Here is a 26637-nt window from a genome sequence, read left to right as displayed (position 1 = left end):
CTCCTCCACTCCTGGCGCCAGAGCTTCCAGCATCCTACCTCTGCAGCATCTCAGTCCTCAGCCCTAATTCAAATCCCCATAATTGAAACCAGTTTGGGGAAGTTTCTTGGTGTAGAAAACGAGGTGGGGGAGCCCTGAGTGGGTGACAGGGCTGTGGCTAGCAGAAATGCCCAGAGTCACAAAGAAATTNGGGGGGGGGGGGTGGCCTTATCATTCCTCATTCAGAGACCCTCCCTTTCCATCCAAACTACAAAATTCCACGGATGCTTTTGGAGCACAACCCCTCTTTTTGTATTGGGGTTTGTTCTGAAGTTATTGAAATCTAGTCTTCCTTGATTTAAGGAAGTTGCCAGAAGAATATGAAAGAGGAAAAATAAAAGGTTTTGGTGTTTTTTGATTATTGCCAATAATTACAAATGGAACAAGTTGGGTCTGTAGAGAAGAAAATGACAGCTCAGCCTACCCAAGAAAGTGAAGTCCCCCAAAGTGACGTCTCAGTATGGCATACATGTTAGTGGAGGTGATGTGAGGGTCCCTGGGCTGAGTGCTGTATGCAGCACTATTTCTGAGCAAGAGTTCTAACTTCTAGTAAATCTCAAAAAGCCTATTTCTTCTCGAGACTTGGGTTCCACTAGGAATTGTTTCTCTTTTTCATATAAATTGAGTTTTTGGGTGTCTGCTTCTATTTTGTCAGAATGGAATTATGGCCCAATTTGATTTCCTTGTCCTCCCCTGGCACAATCTTGGAGCTTCCAGCAGGCTAGTCTGTGTTCTAGTAACTCTCCCATCTGCCACTGCCTGCCTCTGAGATTCATCAGGCACTCTGGAAGCGTGAAGGAGGCCCCATGTAAGAGAAAGGCTTCACCAGAGACTTCCTTAGCAATTTAATGCCTATTTTGTGCCTCAAAGCCATTTGCATTACACCTCCCCTCAAAAAAGGAAAGCCTCATTTAGAGGTGATATATTTGGTAATTGCACATTATTTGCAATTAATTTCTATAAGGGCATCGTAATCCCTCGGGGTTCTATATAAATTCAAGTGCGCAGCATTAAATCAGGCACCCAGCCTATTGCACTGGCCCTGGAAACATGAAAATGTGGTTGGCAAGTAGGAATTAATAGCTCTTCGTGACCTGGAATTTTTCCTGCTTTTCCAGAGCTGCCTGGTGCTAATTGGTCTGGCACATACTATACACACTTGACAGTCTGATTTGGATGGTAGCAAATCAACACTCTTATAAATTTGTTGTTAAGGTGGACTGGCTGTCTGTGCAAGTAAACAGGAGAGTAGCAAGTATGTCAGCATTGAAAGTCTTTTGAAAAGTGATTTTCAAATCTTCTCCAATTTAAAAAAAAAAAAAAATCCAATTAGGTTCACAGTGATGATAAAGAGGAACCAGAGGAGCTATTCAGCATAAATTACCCAAGGCAGCATGTTGCCAGTAATAGTCCACCCCACATTTTCCGTTACTATTTATAGGTTTCACCTATTTTAATTTACTGAAATATCTGGGAAGCCTGATTCATTAATAGAATGATGGGGGCCACATTCTAAAAAGCTAGGCTTTTTTTGTTCACTGGAAAATAAATGTTAATGAGGATAAAGAACATGCTGTTAAGTGTTTATCTTTATAGGGAGCCTGGGATTAAAATGCATGCTAAACCTGACAGACAAAGCCATGTGACATTGGGGCAGGCCAGCTTTTGACTTTAGTGGGCAAGCTCTGCTAGTGGGTTTTCAGTGAGCACAGTCCATAGAAACGGCTCATCAGAAACCCCCATGCCCACAAATGGATTTCACACCAGAGCTCAGCATCATTGACCATCAGTAGGTTGAACAGGCTTTGGATGTTCTGTATCTACCTAGGAACATAAATGTTTATTAATAGTCATGCTTTTATAACAAATATTTAAGAAGATTTGAATTTTTGAACAGTTTTCCAAAGCCTAAATCTCTTAGCTCTTGGTAATGGTCCTAAAGTACCTGAAGTAAAACCTCCCGTCTCTCTTTCCTTTTCTTGTTAGCACTGTTTTCCCTCCTCTTCCCTTTTTTTCCTTTCTTTTGCCCCTTTCTGCAGACCCTTGCCCTGGGCCCCGTTCTCTCAGCATTTCTTTAGTTCCCGCTGTTCACCCTTTGCACAATCAGCACCAAGGGAAAGCCACAGGTAAAGTCTCATCATTCTCTTAATGATACAGATGGCCTCTCTGTGCTCCTGTTTTGTCACTCATGTTGACAAAAAGTGGGGAGGGGTTCCTGATCCCCAAGTCTGATCCCCCATAAGCTGAGAGACCATGGAGAAGTCATTTAATATACCTGAGCCTCATTTGTCCACGTCCCTGCCCTGCCTACTTCTCAGAGATTCTATGAGGATCAGGTGGGATTTTAAAAGGCCAGTGGCCACTATGCAAAAGACGGTGAAGAGAAGAAAAGAAAAAGACTGTGAAGGTCACAGTTGCTACCACTTTGTTTTTATTTATTTATTTATTTATTGAGACAGGGTTTTCACTAAGTTGCTTAGAACCTCTGTAAGTTGCTGAGGCTGGCTTTGAACTTTTGATCAATCCTCCTGCCTCAACCTCCTGAGCTGTTCCATGCACCACCAGGCCAGACCTTTGTTCTTTTTTAAGGAATTGAGTACAAATATATGTGGACACCAGCATCAGATGGCTATTCCAAAGGGCATCTGAGGCATTCATTGGATGCATAAAAAAAAAATTGTGAGAGCTTCTGTTTATGTTGATTTTAAATCTTGTCTTATATAACCTGTTTGTATATGCTATTATGTATACCATATATTAGTGCAGAAGTTCATGTATATGGTTTATAAGAAAACAAATGCATGTTGGAGACACCAGTTGTTACCAAGAGGATGCATGATCAAACACTTTGGAGGCTCCTAAGTAAGGGTAGAACATTACCTGTAATGGTCTCAGCTCATCCAGCTCTAACACCACCTCCCCCTCCTGCCCCTGATGACTCCACTCAAAGAAAAAAAGGAATGGGCAAGTTTACAGTTGGTTTCCATGATTTAATCTTTTGTGTATTCTTTTTTTCCCTTTCTACAGAGTAAAAATCAGATTCATCGTAGGGGTGAATACAATGTTTACAGCACATTCCAGAGCCATGAACCCGAGTTCGATTACCTGAAGAGTTTAGAAATAGAAGAAAAAATCAACAAAATACGATGGCTTCCTCAGCAGAATGCAGCTTACTTTCTTCTGTCTACCAATGGTATGTGGAGGTGATTTTCCTGTTTGAGATTTTCAGAGATGTGGTCAGCCAGCAGTATATGTCAGTCTGTTTAGTCTCAATTTTCCTCTATACTTTGTGGTCTGGTGAACGTAGAACCACGTTTACAAGATGCTTCACAGTGTACCAGGCACACACACAGTAGGCCCTCAATGCATAGTAGCCATTTTTTAAAATAAATATCAAATTTATGACTGAATTGTGTGGTACCCATTATCAGCAGTTTTCAACTAATGTAGATTATTTGCAGGTGTTTTTAGTATGTGACTTCCTGTCTTTAAGATTCACCAAATGTTACTCTGGGCACACATTTCAGGAAACTTGACATGCTGTCTCTGTGAGTTTGGCATGCTGAATAGAAGTTATTAATCCCTAAATATATTTTAGGGTCTGTAAAGCAGATGGCTGTGTGTGTGTCTCTGACAAAATATCTAAGCTGGGAGCCCAAGTCAGGAGGAGTTAGGGACACAGCAAAAGAATTGATCAAGAAAGGATTTCCTTTTCCATCTCCCTCCAGACTCCTGTACCGTTTGTTGGTTTAGAAGGAATTGATATAAATAGGTCAGAGAGAGAACGTTGGTGTTTGAATAGAGAGCCAAAGTGCTCATTCACTGGATAAGTGGAGTTACTAGAGTTACCTCCCTCCAGGTTCTTAAACCTGTGCTGCAAAAAGCCATCTATGCCCAACACAATTTAAAATAAAGCCATATAGGAAAGGGTGCTGCTTTTTCAGCATGACAAGAGGATTCGTATATGGAAATTAAACACCATTTCCCAGACAAATAAGTTGGAGACTGATTCCTTTCATTTGTGTGTGTTTATGAGGAGTACACACTTAAATGCAAATCAAGACGCAAGGGATTTGCTTTTTACCTACACACAGCATTTAAGAAGAAAGGAAACTGGTCATATCAAGTGAAAAAAAATGCAGATGATATCTATAACACAATAAAGCATGTGTTATTTTAAAAGCCTGGAAAGAATCACATCAAAAAGCTCATCATGATTAATTCTTGATTGTGCATTATAGGTGACCTGTAAATTTGGTTTTTTTATCATTGTAGTTCACTTAACATTTTCATTGTCTAATTTTGTACAATGAGTCCTCTATTAATTTTATGCAAAAGAGAAAAGTTTTCTGTGCATATGAGCCCCCACATCCCTCTAATATAAAGTGTAAGAAAATGGCAGTTTTGAAACAGGCATTTTAGAGTTATCCAAGCACATCTCATCTCAACAGGACCAGATCTCTACTCATCTGTTTTTCCAGATTCCAAATAATTTAATTTTTTTCTCATAACTATATTTATTGTTCTGTTTATATTTTGAAAACCTAATTTCTTGGAAACCAAACCACATGATTTTGTTTCAGTTTCTTCCCTTTGAATTTTGCTGTTCAATTTTCATCCGGAGGCTCTGCAGTTTCAACATGACTCAGAATAAAAGGGACTTCTGATAGTTTTGACCTGATTACTTCCGGCAGAGGAAAAGTGTCTGATTATCTTCTGTAGCTAGATTATGTTATATTATAAAATTTAGCCTATTGATTATTGCAATAAAATTCAAAGACTTATTAACTACTTTGGAGGGGGGTTGGGAAGGAAAGTGAAATGCAATGAAGATTAATTATATAGCATAATGTTCTGTTAATTGAGTTTTTAAATAGTTTTTTGATTAACAAGGATATTATCTTCCCATTTGGGATGTTATTTCATATGCCAACAGCATCTCAAAATGATTCTTATAAGAAAAATTCCCATGTTCTTTTGCAATTTGCTATTTTATACTAATATTGAGGTTGAGACTCCCCCCTAAGCCAAATAGGTTAACATGCAAAAATTAATGGAAGACAATTGGAATTACTGTACAAAAGAGAAAATGAAGATTAATGATAAGATTGTGTTTAAAGCTGCCACAAGTGATGATAAACTACTCAGAGAACCAGTCAGAAGAAAGAAAAAGCCATTACTCATAGAAACAGCCACATGTTCCTTAGACTTTTTTATCCACAAAGCTTCAAGATACTGAGTCAAGAAAAATGGTGTGATAATCAAGTCAAGGATGACTCCCGGCAGTGCAACCCTGGGGAATTGGATCGAATCCTCCATCAATTATCTTTTTTTAAAATTGTGCTTATCTCATTATAGTTGGACCTAATTTTTACCTTCTGCTAAAGTGTTTTTCCAACCTCATAATTTTTAATGAAAAAATAAAACTAGTATCCCATTGTGAATCTAGACCTTGAAATTATCTGTCATGTGAAAATATGTTGCTTGACCGAGCTTTCCACTTCTTTCTTGATGCCTCTGATGAGAAGGGAAGTGATCCTGAGTTTGTTTTTCATCAAAGTGATACATGTTCACTGTAAAAATTGAGGAAATACAGAGAAGCAAAATGAAGACAATAAAAGTGTTCCAATCCAGATAAATCTCCTATTAATGTCTTTTAAAGCAAGAGACCAAAGGCACAGATGAATTTGGGTGTTTGTTTTTTTTTTTTTAAACAGAAATGTAATATATTCTACAAACTTTTTAAATCATGTTTTTAATTTAATAACATGGATCTTTTCCTAATTGTTAAATATTCTTCTAAATATCGCAACATTTTCAATGACTACATAGTATTCCTATGTATGATGCCTCGAGTATCCAACTATCGAATCTTTAGGGGTTAACAAATTCTCACTCCTATAAATTAATATTATATTATGTATATAATCGAATCCTATAAACCCTTATAGATGTTATAAATAAACATAATTAGGCAAAACACATTATAATCATATATAACCTGTTATATCTACTAAAAATAGTTATATAATTATATAAATAAATATAATGAATATACAGAAATTTTTCATATTATCTCTGTCTAGTAGAATTGAGAGATTTTTTTATATCTTTCTGCTCATTTTAATTTTCTAAATTACAAAAGACATCTGTACTAAAAAAAAAAATCTATATGTGCGAAATTATTATAGGTTTGTAACCTCCCCCCAGAAAAATCACATCAAGGAAACCCTGTAAGAATTTATGCAAAATTCTGATGACAAATTGTCCCTGATCAGAGGGATTATAAGCGATTTTTATTCTTTGTGTTTTACCTGTGATTTCACTCTTTCTTTGTACAGCAATTTATCATTCATGATAAAAACATAAGATAAAAATCGCCTTGCAAATGGGATGGGACACATTTCAAAGCCAAGCAACAGAAAATATTTGGTGTTAAAAATCCACTGACTCTTGAGTTATTCTCAGCCACAGCTGATCAGGAACTAATCAAGTGACTATAAATACAGTCCATGTTTCATCTTCTTACCCTAAAAAGCAGTATCTTATGCAACAGCAATCCAGAGAGGGTGGGACCAGAGGGGCTGGCATGTAGATGGAAAGTTCTGCATTAAGCTCACAGCTGGAAAAGGCTTCTTCACCTTTTGCCCATCACCAGCCAGGGTGAGTGCTTCGTTCAGAGCGCACAGATTGTAGCAGCCTTGCCAGTGACGCTCAGCTATGTGAAAACAGGGGCACTTATCTGTTCAAGTAGCCCCATTGCTGCTGAAAGCCCATGATGTGTGGCACATTTAAGACCTCCAAGGACAAGGCATTTGTTTCTGTTGGTTCAAAGAAGCAGTACTGTGAATTCACTTCCTGTCCTTGCAAGATCTGTCTTCCCAAAGATGCAGGAAATGGGAACTGTGGACCTGGATGAGGAGAAATGGAGGCCCGAGATGAGGGTGCAAAAGAAAAAGGAAATCCCAGTAAGGCAGGGAAGGGGGATGGCTTCCCCCATGACAGTGGTACAGAGAGGGGGTATGAAGTACAGACGTCACTGAGGGATGAGCCTAACGCTGTCAGGGCAGCATGTGGTTATTGCAAAATAGTTGACTAATTTGCTAATCCCAATAACAGCCACTTCTTGTAGATCATTATTAGCAGACCAGCACTGTGTTAAACACTCGCTTGCTATTATTCATTTAATCCCAGGAGCCCCTTGAGGGAGATACTGTTTCCCTTCATTTACAAATAAAGAAACTGAGGCACAGAGTAACTGTCTTCATTGGTTATGTTGAAATATGTGGCATATACTTACATGAAAAACATATTTATCTGAAACTCACATTTAACTGGACGACTCGGTATTTTTTCCCTGCCAAGTGTGGGGGTCTTATTTGTTTGTTGTTCCAGAACTATTAGTGCAGCCTATTGCACAGGAATCCTAGAACCTGGCCACATGGAGCTGGAGTAGGGATTAGGCCCAAGGTTGTCAGATTCAAAAGCTTTCTCCATAGAGGCCAATACAAGTGTCTGCCTTCCAGGAGAGAGGTTAAAACAAGTACAAATAACAAACACAGGGTGTGATAAGGAAGGCGTGCAGAAGCATGTGGCCCCACAGACATGATTTGTTTAGCTCAATGTGTCTCCTTAAAGAACCAAAGGGTTGGGGTGTGGCTCAGTGGTTGATCACCTGCCTCCCATGTGTAGGCCCTAGGTTTGATCCCCAGTGCTGCAAGGGGTGAAGGGAAGGGCCAAAAGAATGGAAAGCCTTCAGGTGTGGCACCCACCTCCAGCTCCCCAGGTCCCCTATCCTCTGTCACTCACTGCCTTGGCCTGTCTGCAGGTCTTGGAGTTCTCATCTTTGTCTTAATGCTGTGGAGATACACAGGAGTCACCAAGTAACGTGATGTCCTGGGACAGTCAAAAGATGACGAAGTTCCAGCTGGAATTACAGGACCGGCAAGGGGACAGGAGCATGATTTGGTGCATCTCCATACCATTTTACTCCCCTTAGTATTGCTAGACATATGCCATATGCAGAGGAGATGCATATGTTCATCCATCCAGTATTTATTATCTATTACGCCCTGACACTATTCTAGATGCTGGAAGGTTGGTGATAAACAAGACAGAAAAAATCCTTGCCTTCAACAATTTTATATTCTAGTGAAAAAACAGAAGAACCAACCAGCCAACTAGCCAATCATCAGGTAGTGAAAAGTACTATAGGTTTTAAAAAAAAAAAAAAAGAATAAGAGAAAGTATATGGAGAATGGCGATGAGGACAGCATTTCTATGAAGGTTTTATGTAAGGCTCTCTGACGTTGGAGCATGAACCAAAATAGCAGAGTGAAGGAACATGTGAAAAAGGCATTATGTGAAAAAGAGGGCAGAAGGTACAGTAAGCGCAAAGGCCCCAGGAAGGGGGTGGGCTTAATGTTTATAATGAAGAGCCAGGAAACCATGGGGCAGGAGCACAGCCAGGGAGGGGGAGAGGGTAGGGTGGACAGTAAGAAGGGTGAGGACGCAGAGATGGCCAGCTAGGAAGGGCCTTTCTGGATATGCCCTGTGTTCGAGTGAGTGTTCAGTGAGGCAGGATGCTAAAATAGAGGTATTAAGAGTACCTACGTCCCAAAGTTACTGCAAATATTAAACCAATTTTTTATCTAAAGTGTTAACATAGTCACATAATAAACTCTTATTATGCAATGTTGAATCAATATAATTTTTATTGAGTGAGCCAGATCAATACATAAGCTATAGAATTAACAGCACATTGTCAGTAAGAAAAATGAAACCATTTTTCCCAGTCTATGCTTTTGTGTGGGACCGTGAGATCTGCCTCCAAACGTTGAGAGGTGTGTGCACTGCCGCCCTGTCCGTGAGCCAGTCTCTGCAGCCACTTTCCATCACTGTCTCTCCCCTGTCCCCACTATCCTCTCCCACCTGCCACCCCCAGAAAAGCTCTTGACATGCTCCTCCCCTTTCTTTCCCCTGTAATTCTGATGGCCTGGTTGTCCTCTGCAGATAAAACTGTGAAGCTGTGGAAAGTCAGTGAGCGCGACAAGAGGCCGGAAGGCTACAATCTGAAAGATGAGGAGGGCCGGCTCCGGGATCCTGCCACCATCACGACCCTGCGGGTGAGTGGGGTTGCTGCTCTGGCCACCAGGGTCATGGGGGGGACAGGGTCCTGGGGCTGGGCACATGCTGTCTGATACTGTAGGTTACAGCTGTAATGGGCGCATGAGGGCGCCCAGTCTCGGGTAGCAGATGGAGGAACGGGAGAGGTGCCAAGCCCTAATGACTACAAATCCGTGCTTTTCCTTTTGTCCCCGAGGACTCGCCACATGGCCACTGCCATACGTTACCATATTCTTAGCCTCTGTCTGCTCACATTATCTAAATGTCTTGAGCACCTTCTGTCCTCAGGGCACAGGGGATGAGACTCTCTGGGTGGAAAGTTGGAGTCTTATGATTCAGAACACAAACTGCAGAATCTAATAGGCCTGGGAGCAAATTGAGCCACTTACCAGACTCTAACACAGTCATTTAACCTTCACAAGCTTTAGTTGTGCAAGTTATTTTTAGTTTCTCCATCTGCATGTGCTGAACATGATTCCCACTGTTGGTGGACTTCTGAAAATAATAAAGTGCAAGGAAGATGGCGGGTCCTTCCTCCATGGCTGGTACCCCCGCTGAACAAGGAATAGTTTCCTTCTAACCCTCCAGAAATACACAGCCTGGTAAGGGGAAGGGTTTGCACTGTTCAAATGACTACGATTCTCAATAGACAAACATACAGAAAGAGAATGTGAGAGAACTGCAGTTTGATCAAAGGAGGAAGAAATTACATTTGGTTCTGGGACGGCTGAGAAAGGGCTCATAGGGAAATGGTAGTAAAAATGGATTTTTTGATGGTGGTGGTGGTGGTATTGATGATTGAACTCAATGGCACTTGTCTCATTTTGTATTTTATTTAGAGACAGGGTCTCACTAAATTGCTGAGGCTGGCTTTGAACCCCCAATTCTCTTGCCTCAGCCTCCTGAGCTGCTGGAATTACAGGCGTGCACCACTGTACCCAGCTAAGCATGGATTTCTATAAGTAGATTTTTGAGAGAAGCCTTTCTAGATATAGTATGTTTTTAGTTAATTTATTGTTTGTGTACTTATACTGGGGATTGAACCCAGGGTGCTTTACCACTGGGCCACATCCCCATCCCTTTTTATTTTTTATTTTGAGACAGGGTCTCATTTAGTTGCTTAGGGCCTTGCTAAGTTGCTGAAGCTGGCCCCAAACTTGCCAATCCTCCTACCTCAGCTTCACTAGTCCCTGAGACTATAGGCTGGTTGTAGTTTAGACTGGTTTAGAACTGGATGAAAAGTTTCGTTTGGAACATAATGTGAACAGAAAAGCAGGCACGTGTTGAAACAAGCCATGGTCCCAAGGGACTTTTAAAACTGTGCAAAGTGAATGCTTTCAGATACCAGCTGCTCTATGGAAGACCAAAAACTGAGAAGGGGAGATGGCAAAGCATATGTGGGCAAGAGCAGTCCTCAGTCTAGGTTTAAAAGTATAAATGGGAATTGGATGGTCATTGTGCCTAATTAGCTCACTCGTTCATTTGTTTATTCTGCAAGTGCTTTTGAACAGACTGTTGGCCACAGTGCTAGGCTGTTGGGGATGGTCATTGCTAATGGGTACCTCATCTTAGCTGAGCTCCTTCTGAGCCAGCACACACTGATTCTCTGTTGCCTCTGGTCAGCCTGTACCTGTAAGTCCACCTTCTCCAACTAGGTAGGAAAGGCATAAACCCACCCTGATGCTCCAAGGGTTTGGAGACTGAGAGTAGAGCAGGCAGGAGTAGAAACCTTGAGTCTGTGTGTTTAGGATTTCGACTTCATTCCTCTCTGACTGATGACTGGGCATTTTACTTGAAACCCTGTGCCTCTAAGGTCTTATCTGTATTACAGGGATGACAGTAGTCCCTGGTCCTGGGATTTTTGTGAGGATTCATCACCCTTTCTTTTTTTCTTTCTCTTTTTCTGTCCCCTACCCCAGGGTACTAGGGATTGAACCCAGGGCCTCAGGCATGCTGGGAAAACACTCTGAGCTATATCCCCAGCTCTGTTGTGAAGATCTAGTAAGAGAGTGTGTGTCATGAAGAGTTTAGCCTGTGTGGGGTCTGGCTCACAGAGAGTACTGGATGTCAGCTTCCTGCTGCTGTTTTAGGGTTACACCCACCAGAGACATCACCACCACCACCAGGGCTGTTGATAGGCCTATACGTGAGAAAAGTCATATTTATTTTCATGTTTTTTATATTATTAACAAACTACTCTCAGATATCAAATAAGTGACAAGCACTCATGTGGGTCACACAATAGGAATTCAGACCATCTTTTGCCCTTCGGGACATTGTGATACTGTGTTATGGTTTGGATGTGAGGTGTCCCCCAAAAGCTCATGTGGGAGACAATGCAAGAAGGTTCAGAGGAGGAATGACTGGATCGTGAGAGTTTTAACCCAATCAGTGAATTAATCCCAATAGGAATTAACTGAGTGGTAACTGAAGCTGGTAGGGTATGGCTGGAGGAGGTGGGGAATTGGGGGTGTGGCTATGGAGTACATATTTTGTATATGCAAAATACATATTTTGTATAGGCAAGTGGAGATCTCTGTCTGCTCTCTGAATTGCCTCCCTCCGCCACACTCTCCCACCTCCAGCCCCAAGGAATGGAACCAGCTGTCTATGGACTGAGACCTCTGAAACCACAAGCCCCCAAATAAACTTTTCCTCCTCTGCCATTATTCTGGTTGGGTCTGTTAGTCATTAGTCACAGCAGCAAAAAAGCTGACTAAAAAAGGAGGGTTTCTCGCGATGGATGAGGTACAAATGAAGAGTTGAATCCATAAAATTCTGCCTGCCCAGACTTTACCTTGTCCTCATTTTTTGTGTGCATGGGATTTCTTAGATGCCATCTTAGTGCCCACTATGGATTCCTGTCATCCATGGCATCTGGAGGATTTCAGAGATATGGGCCTAATCCCTTGGAGAAGTCACCCCTGTAGTAAAGAGAAGAGAAAGCCTATTTAAGTTCTCATTGGGGCAGAGACCCCTCCCCATGGCAAGATGGTGACACTAAAGGAGTAGACTTTAAATCAAACACGAAGTGGGCACTGAGACTGGGAGTTAGAGATTCCCAATTTGTTTTTTTGATTTTCTTAAGCTAGTTGCGTGATCCAGGCCCCAGTGAATCACATTTCTTCCCTCCAGGTTTTGTTTTTAAGTTGTCGAGCAGCAGATTGAAAAATGCATAAATCCCAAACCCATCCAAAGTGGGGTGGTCTAAAGGAATCTACATTTTTAATTGACCCTGGTGGTTGAGACAAGAGGGTCTATGGCCCCTGGACTCTACCGTCTCTAAGACCCCTTGGAACTGTCACTTTTATAAGCCTCTGATATTTTGCAATCATGTGAGCAGCTGTTATGCCAATGTGGGAGACATATTTGCCATAAAATCATTTGACTCATATCTGATTTTACCTCCTATCTCTTCCTGAGCTTTTAAATATCCTGCATTTCTGTGTAAACATCCACACCCCAGCATTCTTTCTCTCAATGCAAACTCTGAAAAAGCCAACCTCCCTTTCTTTTTAGATCCCAGTGGTAAAAGAAGAAGAAAAAAAATGGCAACTCTGAAAACCATAGATTCAGAACAATGACTCCAAGCAGAGAAGGAGCTGACATGATATTAATCAGACTATAATTTTACTAACATGCTCTGCTCTTGAAATTTGCATTGCCAGCAATTGTGTCTTTTTTTTCTTTTTTCCTCCCTATACTATGATTACCTCTTGCTCACTTTCACAGTTTCCAGTTCTACATGGGTCTTGAGAGTGAGAACATTTAATAATACCCGACAGCTAATTAATCCTCACTGTGTAATGAACCTGTTCTGTTTCAGCTCTGAGAGGCTCAGCTTTTCAAAGCAAGAATGCAGCTAATTTTTTTTTTTCATGGAAGATACCCTTTCAAATTCAATCACTTGTTACCCAAAGAGCCTATGAGAAGTACTTCTATGAAAACAGCATCCCTGCTCAATATCATAGCATTCAAAGTAATAATCATGATGCTATTTAATAACACCTCATCATTGTAAAACACCCTTTACATAAAAAATAAATGGTTCCTTACCTAATAATGCCTTGATTCTTCCTCAGGACAGACAGTGAGGACCACAGTAGCCGAGTTCCATTTAGCCCTGGATGCTTAAATCTGACCCAGGCTTAGAGAGGGCAAGTGACTTGCCCAGTGTCTTTCAATTGATTATTCCGAGACTAGAACTGAAAGGGAAGAGGTAGGCCTGGGCTCTTAAGCACATCCATTAGGGCATTCAAAATAGTTATCATAATAATTAGTGTCAGGGGCTGGGATTGTGGCTCAGTGGTTGAGCGCTCGCCTAGCACGTGCAAGACCCTGGGTTCAATCCTTAGCATCACATAAAAATAAATAAATAAAATAAAGATATTGTGTCCAGTTACAACTAAAAAATAAATGTTAAAATTTTTTTTAAAAAATAATAATTAGTGTCATTATTATTCCAGGTCAGAGGATCTCTGTGTTAGTCAGCTTTCCATGCTTGTCACCAAAATACCTGACTATAACAGGAGAAAAAGTTTATTTTGAGCTCACAGTTTTAGATCTTCAGTCCATGGTCAGCCAACTCTCTACAGGTTTTGTTTTAAGACAAAAACTCTGGGCCTGAGGTGAGGCAGAGCATCATGGCAGCTTGGTGGAGGAAAGTGCTTACCTCCTGGTAGCCAGGAAGCAGATCAAAAGAAGGAAGAGACAAGGTGACAAGATATGATCTCCCTAGGTACACCTCCAGTGACCAGCTTCTCCCAGCCACACCCCACCTGCCTACATTACCACCCAGTTAGTCCATTCAAATTAGTAATCCATCAAATGGATTAATCCACTGTTGAGGTTTCAACTCTTATGATAAAATCATTTCACCTCCTGCATTAACACAAGAGCTGTGGGAGGGGGGCACCTCCTACCCAAACCATAATAATTTCTCTCTCCCCCTGTCACTCACATACTTTGAGTTTCCAGACCCCTGACCTTAGCATGGAGGTCTATACACAGTTCCACTTGGGGAGATTCCCCAGGCTCTTTGTTTCCACCTCACCACCCCCAACACCCAGGGGTAAGAGGCCCTTAGAGCCCTTTCCAGGCAAGAGGACTAGTATTTAGGTTCCTTAGTCATCCTGGGATGGGAGTGCAGTGGTGAGAAATCTTAGTATACCTCTCCCTGCAGAATGAGCCTGGAGGGATTATTTTCCTCTTTATGGTTGGCTGCTGGTACCCTGGGAACCTAGGCCAGGGTGAAGTTTGCTTCTTAACCTGTTATAAATACAGAGTCTTAAAGGTGTGAGCTCCCAAGCTGTGGCTTGTCATAACCTGTCTCCCTAAATGTATAGGAGATATAATGAGTTCAATGTTTCTAATGGACTTTATCCAAGTACCCCTTCCAGCAGAAATAATTAATAATAAGAATAGCCACTGTTACCTGAGTGCTTATTGTCTTTGGTAGAGTTTAAGTCTTTATATCATGGAGTTCTCCCAGTAACTCTCTCCGATAGGTTTTGTTATTCTCTCCAGGTCATCATGCCAAACCCTTGCCCCTCACATCATGCAGAACCTGCCCATTAGAAAACAGTGCATGCATCTTTTCCCATTCTTCTTTTTTTTTTTTTGGTGGAGTTGGGGGGTTTACCGGGGATTGAACCCAAGGGCACTTAACCACTAAGTCACATCCCCAGCCCTTTTATAATATTTTATTTAGATACAGGGTCTCACTGGGTTGCTCAGTGCCTTGCTAAGTTACTGAGGCTGACTTTGACTCATGATCCTCCTGCCTCAGCCTCCAAGCTACTGTGCTGCTGTGCCTGGCTCCCCATTCATTTTTTGTGTCCTTACCCCACCCTTTTTCCTAGCTCTTACTACAGCCTAGTATACCCCTTGTTCATTGCCTGCTGAGTTTGGAGCAAGCAAGAGGTTTATCCCCAAATCTCATGGCTACAAAATAGCAGTGCTAGGATTAAACCTAGTCTACCTGACTCCAAATGTGATTTTCTACAGCGTTTCCTTTCTAAGAAAATATTAATTTATGACCTCAGAGCAGAGGAATTTCACTGCTGATTTGTGTGAAATTCTCTCTCAGAACTCTATAAAAGTTCTCCTAACATACGAGCTTGGTTTTGGAGGGTGAAAGTTGAGGGCTGCAAAGGTTTCTCTGCCACAGGGTGGGTATGCAGGGATGCACTGCTGTTCTTAGAGGACCCGTTAAATGACATCATGTTTTCACACGTGCTTCCTGCTGGCAACTGCTTCTTTTCTCAGCTTGGGACTGTTGCACTCTTGTGACTCTACAGAGCTAACAGCCTCTTTCCTCTTAAAATGGTCATGATGTTCATGATGTTCCACTTATGATAATTTAGACACCCACTCGCCACAGTCCAAGAACCATGGCAAATGACATGAGCACTGACCAGCTCTGCCAGGGGACTTCTTGAGGATCATTGCTTTACAGGTCACGAGATTGGACAGATTGTCTGAAGAACACTATCTAGTTCTTCCTGAGATGAGCAATCCTTTTAGTGGAACAACCTATTTAACTCTTCTGATTTGTTTTCAGAGAGCTGATCAAACAGAATACTGGTTTAAGCTAACAAATAATAGCAGAGACACTTATTTAGCTCCTCTTGGTGACAGACTTGGGGCTGAGCCATTTTATATACAATGTACAAGTCTTTATCACAATCCAGTGACTTGGGCATTCTGCCCATTTTTTGAGATGTGTGAATAGAGGTTTAGAGAGGTGATTTTGGTGCAGGTGGTCCCTGGATCACATTTTGAGAAATAGTGGTTAAGGTAAGTGACCTAGGAATGGTACAGAAACCTTTTCTGTGGCACTTCAGGGAAAGCACAGAAGGGTGTTGGTGCAGGATCAGGAAGGAGTCTTCAAGATGTGTCTTGAGCAATACATGACTTTTGTGCTTGAGGGCTCATTTGATGTTCCCAAGGACACTCGGCGGCAAGCGGGACATAGTTATTATTTCCTTCTTTCTATTGCTGTGAATGTAAAGTCCCATTTTAAAAGGGACTGTGGAGGTTCTGAAAGTCCAGATGTTTGATCCAGGGTCAAGCCACACAGCTTGAGGGTGACATCCTAGGAATCAAGCACTCTGCCTACAGCCTAAAGTCTTTCTTGCTACATCTGTGGTGACCCTGTGTTGACACTCGCTCGGGGGAGGATGGATGACCCCAAGCCAGTTTCAGGACAAATTACTGGTTGAGTCAGGACGAGCTTTCACTGCCCCGGGTTTTAATTTGGGGTTTATGCTTTGATAACCGAGGCCTCTCAGGACACAAATACAGCCTTCTTCCAACCATTTTTTAATTTTTTTTAGACTTCATTTTCTGATTTATGGCTGCTCTGGGGGCTTAATATACAATCCTTTCATGGTTTCATCTTTCCTTTCCTGATATTTGTTGCAAATAACAATGGAGTGTTTAGCTGCTGTGGTGGAAAATCAATCAAGCCTGTTCCATATTCAGGGCCTGCAATGGCACCCGGATGGCCCCCCTGGATCAGATTAACTTTGTGAATGTGTCATTCTGCTGTGGGTAATTTCTCAACCTCCGCTTCCTCTTCCCCCTCCTGCCTCGGCGGGTAGATATTGAGATCTCTCATTGATTGACTGCCCCGAAAGTGAATACTGGCATGTGATGTGTGTAACTCAGCGGGACGCACATACTCTGTGTTTATGAAAATAAATAATAATTTCTGTTATCGTTATTGATTGCCATCATTATCTGATTGTATCCGTCTGTGTCATGGGGTTTCAGTTATGGGATCAGAAAACACTCCACAGGAACCTCAGGCACTCGCCTACACACAGGCCTGTGTGTGTGAACACATTTTGCTTTTTGGGGAGTGAGGGATGTAGATGTTTCTGTTCTGCTTGTTGACTGACTTCCTTGGGCCTTATTCAGGGAGACATGTTAGCTGTGTTCAACATTAGCCAAAGGAACTAGCTCAGGTGGAATTAGAAGAGCAGCTAATGCCTGTCCAGTGTTTGCTGTGTTTCAGGAGCACCCTCAGACTCTGGCCAGTTTAACCTGTAATGGAGATACAGAGGCTGTCCTAAATTCAGGTATTTGGTCACTGGAACTGGAGAAGGTGAGGAACTTGCCTAAGGCTAGAGGTTGATAAGTGGTGATGCTGGGACTTGGATTCATGTCTGTACACTCCCAAGCCCAGGCTGCTGTCTTGCCTTTGATAGTAATTAGAGTGCCTGGAATCTGCATCTGAAAATTTGGTGTAAGCCAAACTGCACATGAGTCAGCAGGGGCCAGAGAACAATGTTCAAGGAGACCATAGAAGTTTTTGATGCCTTGGGCACAGGCAGGTGTCTGTTTTGTCTTACATGAAGGCAGGCCGGAAGGGTACATGGATGGAGGTCATGGTTTACCAAACTTGAGTATTCATCAGACTCTGGGAATGCCCAAGTCATCCCTAGCCGACTGGCTCAGGATCTCCAGGGATCAGGCCCAAGGAATCTGCCTGGATTTCTCTTCTGTGTCCCAGACAGTTCTGAAGCCCAGCTGGGTTTGAAAGTCATTGGCATAATAACCTCTAGGCTCTGGAGAGTCTCTTGTTTGATTTTTAAGCAATTCCTGATTCTCTTCCCTTGCCCCACTGTAGGGTTCTATATAGATCCATTCATGGGCAACATTATTATCAAAATATGGTTGCCTTTGCTCTAAGAAAATGATTTGATTTAGATTGATCTTCTGTGATGAGCTTGGCTGTGATTGATTGGGGGCCATTAATATCTTCTACAACCCAAGTTCTTTCCCCTCTCCCTGTTGGTCACATCCTGGGAGCAACCCCTCACCCCCTGTGCCCAGTGTGCTAAATTCCAACAGTAACAATTTTGCAGACACTTACTAAATATGTACTCTGTGCCAGTCTTCTGGCAGGCAAGTTGCAGACACATTCTTGTCACACCCTGACAACTCAGCCCTGTGGGTGCTTCATGTTATCTCCCCATTTTACAGATGAGGGCATTTCATTCTGAAACCTTGCCCAAGTTGATAGCTACCAAGTGGCAGAGTCATATTTCTAACTATGTTCATTCTGAGTCCCAAGTCTGTGCTCTTAACACTGTGCAGGAAAGGTCTCCAGGAAAGGGCTGGATCTCTGACTAGATTTCAGCCATCATCTGTAACATGGAAATAACTTTTCTATTTCTCAGAGGTTAGGTTGGTAAAAACAAAAGAACATGTTGAAGCATCTAGCATAATGCTTCACCATAAATAGGTGCCCAATGTAGTTCTTACCCTTTTCTTTCCTTTTCCTTTCCTACCCTTTCATTTGGAGACCAGAAAAGCCTGATAAAAATAATGAAAAATTCAAAATTGCATTACATTTTCTTATGAAGGTCATCAACCCACTATGTTCCATGAGTGTGTCTCTTTGGCTCTCCTAAGTTGTCTTGGGTTCAGAAAACATTCACTGTCAATCAAATATTCTCTTCTAAAACAAAGTTACCTGTTAGGCTGCATTGACCATGTAGCAATTAAATTCAATATGAATGGAAATGGAATCAGAATCCTAAACCTGGTTTAGGATCGGGTTCTATTTCTCTTGCTCTCACAACCTTTGGAAGGTATCCATCCATCCTTGAATGTGCTAGAAACTAGTGAATAACACTCCCTACATGTATGTTCAGTGGCAGTGCAATGCTGAGAATCCACTGGTGTCAGAACAAGAGAGAACCATGCCAAAAAAAATATATAGGGCTGAAATTGTGGCTCAGCGGTAGCGCGCTTGCCTAGCACGGGCAGGACCCAGGTTTGATTCTCAGCATCACATTAAAAATAAAGGCATTGTGTTGTGTCCATCTACAAAAAAAAAAAAAAAGATTCATATTCTCATTCATTCTCATTCTCATTCTCTCTCCCCCCCCCTCTCTCAAATATATATATATATATATTTTTTTTTCCAGATATTTCCACAGCCTCTGGTGCCATTGATCTTGAGATTCCCTAGTCAGGAGGCTGGACATTATTGCAGACTATGGTCCTTCCTCTTTTTCATCAAGTGGTCTGAATTTCGAGGATGCAGAAAGGTTGACCAGTACAGGGCAGTTGCTAGCCTTTCTCAATTTTGGCAAGCAAGGATTTTGTCAGCATTTAAACCTCATTCACAATGACCCAGATGGGTTTTTCTCAAAAGAGAAATATGCTAATCCCATCTTTTCGTTAAAAGAGCTCTGTATATACTTTTACAAGGAAGAAGGGCTGTACTGGGTATGTCACACAGTGGTAAAGTGCTTGTCTCGCATGCAGGAAGCCTAAGGTTCAATCCCCAGCACTACCAAAAAAAAAAAAAAAAAATCAAGGCAGATTTGGGTGACTGAAGGGGGGAATACTAATGTGTTCCAATCTTTCTGGTGGAACCATCTGCATTGTGAGCGTAGCAACAAATATGTTGTTCCTACACTAAAGTGTAAGCTCATTATTGCTAAAGTGAAGGAGGTGAGTCTCCAGCCCCTGAAATTATACCTGCATGTGTGTGCATGTGCAAACATGTGCTGACATGTACATGGCACCTGATACCCGAGCAGTGCATTGCTCTACAAACCTGAGAAAGCAAACAAAGACTGGAGCAGACTTCAGTTTGTTTTCAATTAGGCTTTCTTAACAGGATATCAAAAGTATGTGCCCACATCCTTTTTTGCTACCAGCTTATGCAAAGAACTAGTTTGAAGCCATACAAGGACTTCTAGGCCCCCTGCTCATTATACACAAGATTCTTGTAGAAAATAATTAACACAAATGGATTTGGAGTCAAGTTCAGTGGAGGACATGATCACTTTAATCCTAGTACATTGCAAACCAAATTTCCACTGATGCATTGATGTAAGCATTTCAAATACCAATCCTTACCAGAGAAAAAATGATTTTTAAATGTGTCCCTCATGGGCTATGGGTGGCAAGATACATTCTTTTCTTTGATGTATATAAACAAGAAACTGGTTAGAGGGAAACTTCCATAGGGTGTTTTTATATTAAAGGAGACTTTTTCTTTTTCAACAGGAAATACATTTCCTTCTCTGGTTTCCTTATAATGATTGAGCCACAAAGAAAGGAATTTTTTACCTGAGAGGGGTTAGATTTATATTTGGGTGGAGAAGGGTAGGTCATTCTTTAGTCATTTGTTTACTGTGATCAGATGGACTTGTTTTCCTTACCAGAAAAAAATGTTGAAAGCAAAGGTGTCACAAATATTTCTCACTTGTATAATGTGGAAAGTTCTAGCTTAAACACATTCGAACAAGTTTATTAACTCCAGGTTTCCTGAGAACCTTTAATATACTAATAAGCAGTATAGTATTTTTCTTCCAAACTTATTTGACCATGAAGAACCCTCTTCTCTATTCAGATGATGACTGTTGTTAGAACACTTAACAATGTAGCCCTTGGCTCATGCTAGTCCCCAAGGAAAAAAGGAACTTGCTCCCGAGTATGAGTTGGCTATGTCACTTTAAGACATTGAGTAATTCCACCCACACTTCCACTTTCCTTAGAAAGATTTTCTTAATGAACAAAGCCACACAGAGATTCTTGTTTGAACCCCTTTGTCCTGTCATGGACCACTAGCCAACAGTCCACGGATCAGTTTCTTTGAGAAGCACAGTGAGTTCATACTTCAAAGCAGAGACCATATCTTTCCTGTTACACTCACTCACAATTCAGATAATTGCACCTGAAAGATTCAGAGGACATTGATGTTTTCCCTCTTTGAAGACCAACTTCATTGGGAGAAATGCTGAAAGAAGTGAGCTGTGAACAGGAATTACTCTCTGCTGGCATTTCCACTCTGTTATTACTGTCTTCCGGTCACAGTCATCTGATGGTGGAAGATGCTTAGTAGATCCTCCCTCTGGTGATTCAAGTTCATTAACATTAGCCAAGGACTTTTTAGTGCCTAGTATTGAACCAGGTACTTGGCATACAACCCCATCAAATCTCCATCATAATCCCATGAGTTTAGAAGTGTCATCACCATTGCGCAGATGAGGAAACTGTGCTCATATGAAGGAACCAGTTTGTGCAAAGTCATTCCACTAGCTCATTTCCACTATCCTCTGGTTGAGGAGGGATGCCCACAGGTAGATCTGTTCTGGGAGAGGGTACGGGATAGCACAGGCATTGGGGTAACACTCCTGGGGTCAGACGCAGCTCTGTGTTTGTATGGCTTTGGACTTTTTACTTCAACTCTCAAAGTATCCATTTTATCATCAATAAAGTGGGTACAGTGTTATTCAGATCTTCACCTGTGGCAGGACCACAGCTCTCCCTGCAGCCCCTAGCTCTTAAACACCATTTTCTTTTCTTTTCTTTTTCTTTTTTGAGATGGGGTCTCACTGTGTAGCCCAGGCTGGCCTCCCTCACCTTTGAGTAGTAGGATTGTAGGCCAGCAATGTTTTTTAACTATAAGAGCCAGGAGGGGCTTTGACTTATTTTGAGACTTATTTAAGCAGAAATTCCTCATTAACCAATCAAAAATCTTTTATCTAATGTACCTTCTGTCTCTTCTACCATTTATACAAAGAAGTTTCCTTACTTATAGTTATGATATGCAGATGTGGTCCTTGTTCTCATGGGGCTTACTGTCCAGTAAGTTTTGATCTTCTACTTAAAAATAGTGACCATGTCAACTTTGTGTGCCCTGATTGACATTTTAGTCAATCATATTGTATGCTCACAAACCACCTGAGCTCCTTCTCAACATTTTCTTCTCTGCACTGTGACCCCACTTCTTCTCATTATTTTCAAGAACTGAGAGCTCTGAAACATTCAATTAAGTCCTTTAAGGACATTGTCTATTTAATGCCCAAACAGCCAAACACCAGATGAAAGCTTCATCTAATTACTCTGCTAGTTCAATACCAAATATACAAATGTTTAGAAACTTCTGAAAGCCTTCTAGTCATTTCTCTCCAAATTCAAATTCTGATAAAAGTATCCTGAGGGAGAAATTTAGCATCACCAAGGAGGATAACAGAGTAGGAGTGTAAGAGTTACAAGATTAAATATTGAGACAAAAGTGACAAAACACAGGTTACTCTCATTCTTTTTCATAGTCATTAATGTATCTAGACCCACAAGTGACTGTGACACCAGTCCTGATTAAATGTGCCCTTGCTCTGCTTGACATTCAAACCAATTAAAAACATAGATCACCTAGGTTGCTTGGTTATTCTTTTTTTTTTTTCATAATTCCACAGCAACTTATTGAATGCCTACCAAAAAAGGCACTACGTAGGCCCTGACGTTATAGCAGCAAACATGAAAGCCACCATCACTACCCTCATGAAACTTCTAGTGTCTTTTGGTTAGAAAAGGCATAAGTCATAAATCAGATGCTTTAAATGTAAAACACACTATAGCAAGAAGCAGAGGAGAGGTGCACGGTACATAAGAGCAAATGATGGAGAGAAGTTGATTCATTCAGGAAGAAAAGATAATAATTTCCTAAGCAATTAATACTTGAGTCAAAGAAAGTAGTAGAGAGTAGGGAATCAGGAATCTGCATTCCAGGCAGAGGACATGCCATAGACCAAGGTCATGAGTTGGAAGCAGCACAGGAGAACATGGGAAGGAAGCAGGAAATACATGGTACCAGCAAGATGCAGGTGGCAAGACAGATTAAGGTCAGGACACATCATGCATCGTAGGCCTTGTTAAGGAACTCACTTCTCCCCCAGAAGCAATGCAAGCTTTCTCTGCTCTGCTTGGGTCATTTTGGGGAACAGCTCTTCTTTGCTCAGAGAATATTCTACAACTAAGACAGGATACCTACCAAGGTAGGAAAGCTGCTAAGACAAGCTGGATATGCCTAGATAGTAGCTGGTAGTGACAAAGAGTTTAAATTTAGAAAGCAAGTGGCATTTTGTCAGTTTGGCCATGTTGCCCTCTAGCCCTCTGACTGTGGCTGTTTTGAAACATGTCAGGGCACAGCCCTCCACCGAGCTTCTCCAGTATCAAGGTGTCCTCCCTCCAAGGTGAATCCCTCCATGAGTGATTGAATTGTTTGGAGGGTCATAGAACCTGACAGCTCCCTATTACACAAAGGAAAAGATAAGCTTCCGATTAGTCCTAGGGATGGAGGAAGCCAAGATGGAGTGTACCTGTCAGAACTGCTTACGACATATAAATCACTACCTCAATCTTCCTCACAAGCATTGGGCCGGAGAGAGAGAGAAGTGACTGAGCTTGGTTAGCAGTGCAGAACCATATAAAAAGCTCCCCTTTCCTCCAAAGCAGGATTTGCTCTGCTATCCATGCAAAGAAAACAGAGTCCCTTACCCAGAGGAATGACAAAGACAAATGCCTACTGGTTCCAGGAAGGGACAATTTGTTTCCCTGGCATTTACTAACAACTTTTACTGCTAATCTAACAATAGCAGCCACAGAAGCTTTCCAAGACTCCAAAGGGGGAGCATGCTTGATATTACGTTTGTTATATGCTTGATCCTAGATTTCCCTATTGTGTAATCACCATAAAAATCATTGTAGTTATTGTTGCCATTCTCCTTTCTTTCCTTCACTGGGCAAAAATCTCAAGATGGTCCAATTGTGGCTAGCTTGCTTTTTCACAGCCTAGGCTATCAGGAATAAAACACACACACACACACACACACACACACACACACACACACACATATATATATATATAACTGAAAAAAATGAAGGACAGCAAGTCAGAAGTTGTTCAATAAAGATTTTAAAGCATAAATTGATTGGACAGTGCCCAATTCTGCATTTTATACAATATAAAAAAAAAACAGGTAGCTTACAGAGTGTGAGAACCTAGAAGATTCCAGTTGGAGAGGCCCCCAGCCCTGAGTAAACCACTAACTTATACAGCAAACCATCAAAAAAAAAAAAAAACCCCACTAGGTGTTGTTCTTTTTTCTGGGGCTACTGTGTAGAGCAAACAATGAAAGGGAGAGAATGGGCTCATTCTCCAGCATAGACAGGTAAGCTCCATTCGCAGAGCCCTGGAAAGGGAGTTTGACAAGGAGCACCCGTGAGTTTGTCCAGCCCATGTACTCTTGCTGCCAATTATGGAGGATCCTTCTTCTTTCCCACATTGGTATATTTTAAAGTGGAGCATATCTTCAAAATTACAACACAGCCCAAAATGCATTGGCTGCCAGTTAAAATGCCTTAGGACTCAAAAGAGAAATATATTCTACATAAACGAATCCAGAACATGTGTCAAGTCGGTATGTAGAGAGGTGTGGAGCTGAAGAACAAGTCACGTGGAGACTTAAAATAATTGCTTCAAAATGTGTGAGCAATATGTTCTTATTGCCAGGAGAAATGTAGGGCAAGCTCATTTCCACTATCCTCTGGTTGAGGAGGGATGCCTACAGGTAGATCTGTTCTGGGAGAGGGTACGGGATAGCACAGGCATTGGGGTAACACTCCTGGGTTCAGACGCAGCTCTGTGTTTGTATGGCTTTGGACTTTTTACTTCAACTCTCAAAGTATCCATTTTATTATCAATAAAGTGGGTACAATGTTATTCAAATCTTCACCTCGTAGGATTTGTTATCAGAGAAAAATACTAGCACAGTGTCTGGCATTTAGTAGCAGGAAGCTAGCCCCAAGCTGGGAATAAGGTCTGCTCAGAACAGAGAGGTAACCCGGAGGCTCTAGTTGCTGCTTTGGGATGGAGTGTACACTCAGTTGACCAGATGGTCCATTTAATTGGCTAAGACACATTGACGCCAACATTTAAGACTCTTTAGTGAGTGTTCACAGCACTGGCCTAAGGAGACATCCATTAAAAATTCTGAATGCAATTCTGTAAGTGCAGATAAGGTGGTAAAAGAAAATAAACCCATTTCAGCCTCTGTGGATAAATTGAGGTAAGTGGATTCCTATCTCATGATGCCTGATTTCAAAAGACCAGTGAACTTTGAAAATTCTCACTGAGCTATGAAAGGTTATGTGCTTAGGAGTAACTCTCTTATAGGGTGGACACTTCCGCCACGTCCTTGTGTGCATGGCCCCTGGGATGATGACAGCAAGTTACCTGGAACGCTATTAAATGTCAACTCAGGAATCTGGTTGTAAATTTTCCTTTAGATCCTGTGCCTCAGTCTTCAATCATCAGCCATCAAAAATGCAGAATTCTCTGCCTGAGCTAGGGTTTTCCCTTGGGCTAAAGGACCAATGTTTCTGTCTTTATTTCTTAGTAGCAATGGGGGTGGCAGGGAAGACACCATCTTCTGAGTAGGTCACTTTTTTAAAAAAAAAATGTGAAAACAAAGTTCTTTGGATATTTTCTTGTTTGTCTTGAACACCAGGAAAATAACCTCAATTTTTCTTCCAGCATATTCTCATTATTAGCCTACTTACTATTTGCAAATTCAGATACATCATTGGACACAAGAATTTGACTTTCCGGAAATTTTTTTTCTTAATTGGACCACTTTCCTTTAGAAATCATCCCCCCAGCATCTACGGTAAAATAGATTCTGGAAAGACAATATGCCAAGCCAAATGACCAGGTAGAATTATGCTGCTCTATATTTCTATTGGGTAACAACACTGTGCCTTAGCATAATTCTTGCTGATTATCTGAAGAAGGAGGAGGAGGAGGAGGGAAAAAAGCCGCAACTCAGGCAGATGAGCTTTATTGGCATTGGTCCCTTCTGGGGAAGAAAAAAAAATGTATGAGCATTTGCAAGTGCCATATATGTTGAGAGATTGAAATTCCAAACAGTCTGTAAACTTAGCTTGCCTAAATCTGCAACCTTTAAAAATGAAAATGTTTCACTATATTTGGTGTCATAACTCAAGATATAGGTTTATCTCATTTTCTATAATTCAAGACAAAAAAATCTACATGCCTATAAATATATCTAGAATCAAATGTCATTTAAACTAGAGAGTTCTCGGGAAGAAAAATTATAGTAGGGGGAAAGTGTTGAGTGAAAGTCCCTAAAGAACTTGGAAACTGACAAGAAAGTGTTACATGAACACCCAAATTGAACAGCTGCATATACTGCTTATATAGGAAGGGAGTCTGTCTGCCACCCTTATTTGTTTATATGCTAAACCATAACATGGTTTCCATTCTCACTAGCTGTCTTTATTCATCTCAGTTTCTGCTGGTAGTTTCTGCTGTGGAAATAGAAAATGAGCCTGCCGAAATAGATAATGAACTTTGTGAATCTGTATGTGTGGACACACACCCTGCTCACCCTGTCTTTAAAGGTGTCCCCTCTCCAGCAGTATCCTTTGCCTCCAATTCTAGACCCTACCTCTTTCTATAGGAGAATCCAGAAACCTTTTGAACTCCTTCCCTGAGCAAATCTAAAAGCTCTCAAGATTTAGGAAAGAGTCCCTATTTCCCAAACCCTGAACAGCTCCAGTATCAAGGACAGTTGGGTGATTGGATCATTGTTCAACTGTAAAGCCAATGCTTTGTCTTTGGAGGACTTGGGGACAAGA

The 26637-nt window shown here is 41.4% G+C and overlaps 1 protein-coding gene across 1 annotated transcript in view; it reads left to right on the top strand.

The window, feature by feature from the left end:
- LOC107153732 (serine/threonine-protein phosphatase 2A 55 kDa regulatory subunit B beta isoform) overlaps positions 1–26637 on the top strand; it is a 112404-nt gene that overhangs the window by 12074 nt on the left and 73693 nt on the right. The window contains exons 2-3 of the mRNA XM_048811874.1: positions 3067–3232; positions 9052–9164. Of these exons, the coding sequence (XP_048667831.1) occupies positions 3067–3232; positions 9052–9164 (279 nt within the window). The remainder of the gene's footprint in view (positions 1–3066; positions 3233–9051; positions 9165–26637) is intronic.

Source organism: Marmota marmota, unplaced genomic scaffold (assembly GCF_001458135.2).
Source record: "Marmota marmota marmota unplaced genomic scaffold, marMar, whole genome shotgun sequence".
In the NCBI taxonomy this organism is placed as follows: Eukaryota; Metazoa; Chordata; class Mammalia; order Rodentia; family Sciuridae; genus Marmota; species Marmota marmota.
The sequence above is the reverse complement of the archived record's forward strand: the minus strand, read 5'-3'. Positions and strand labels throughout refer to the sequence as shown.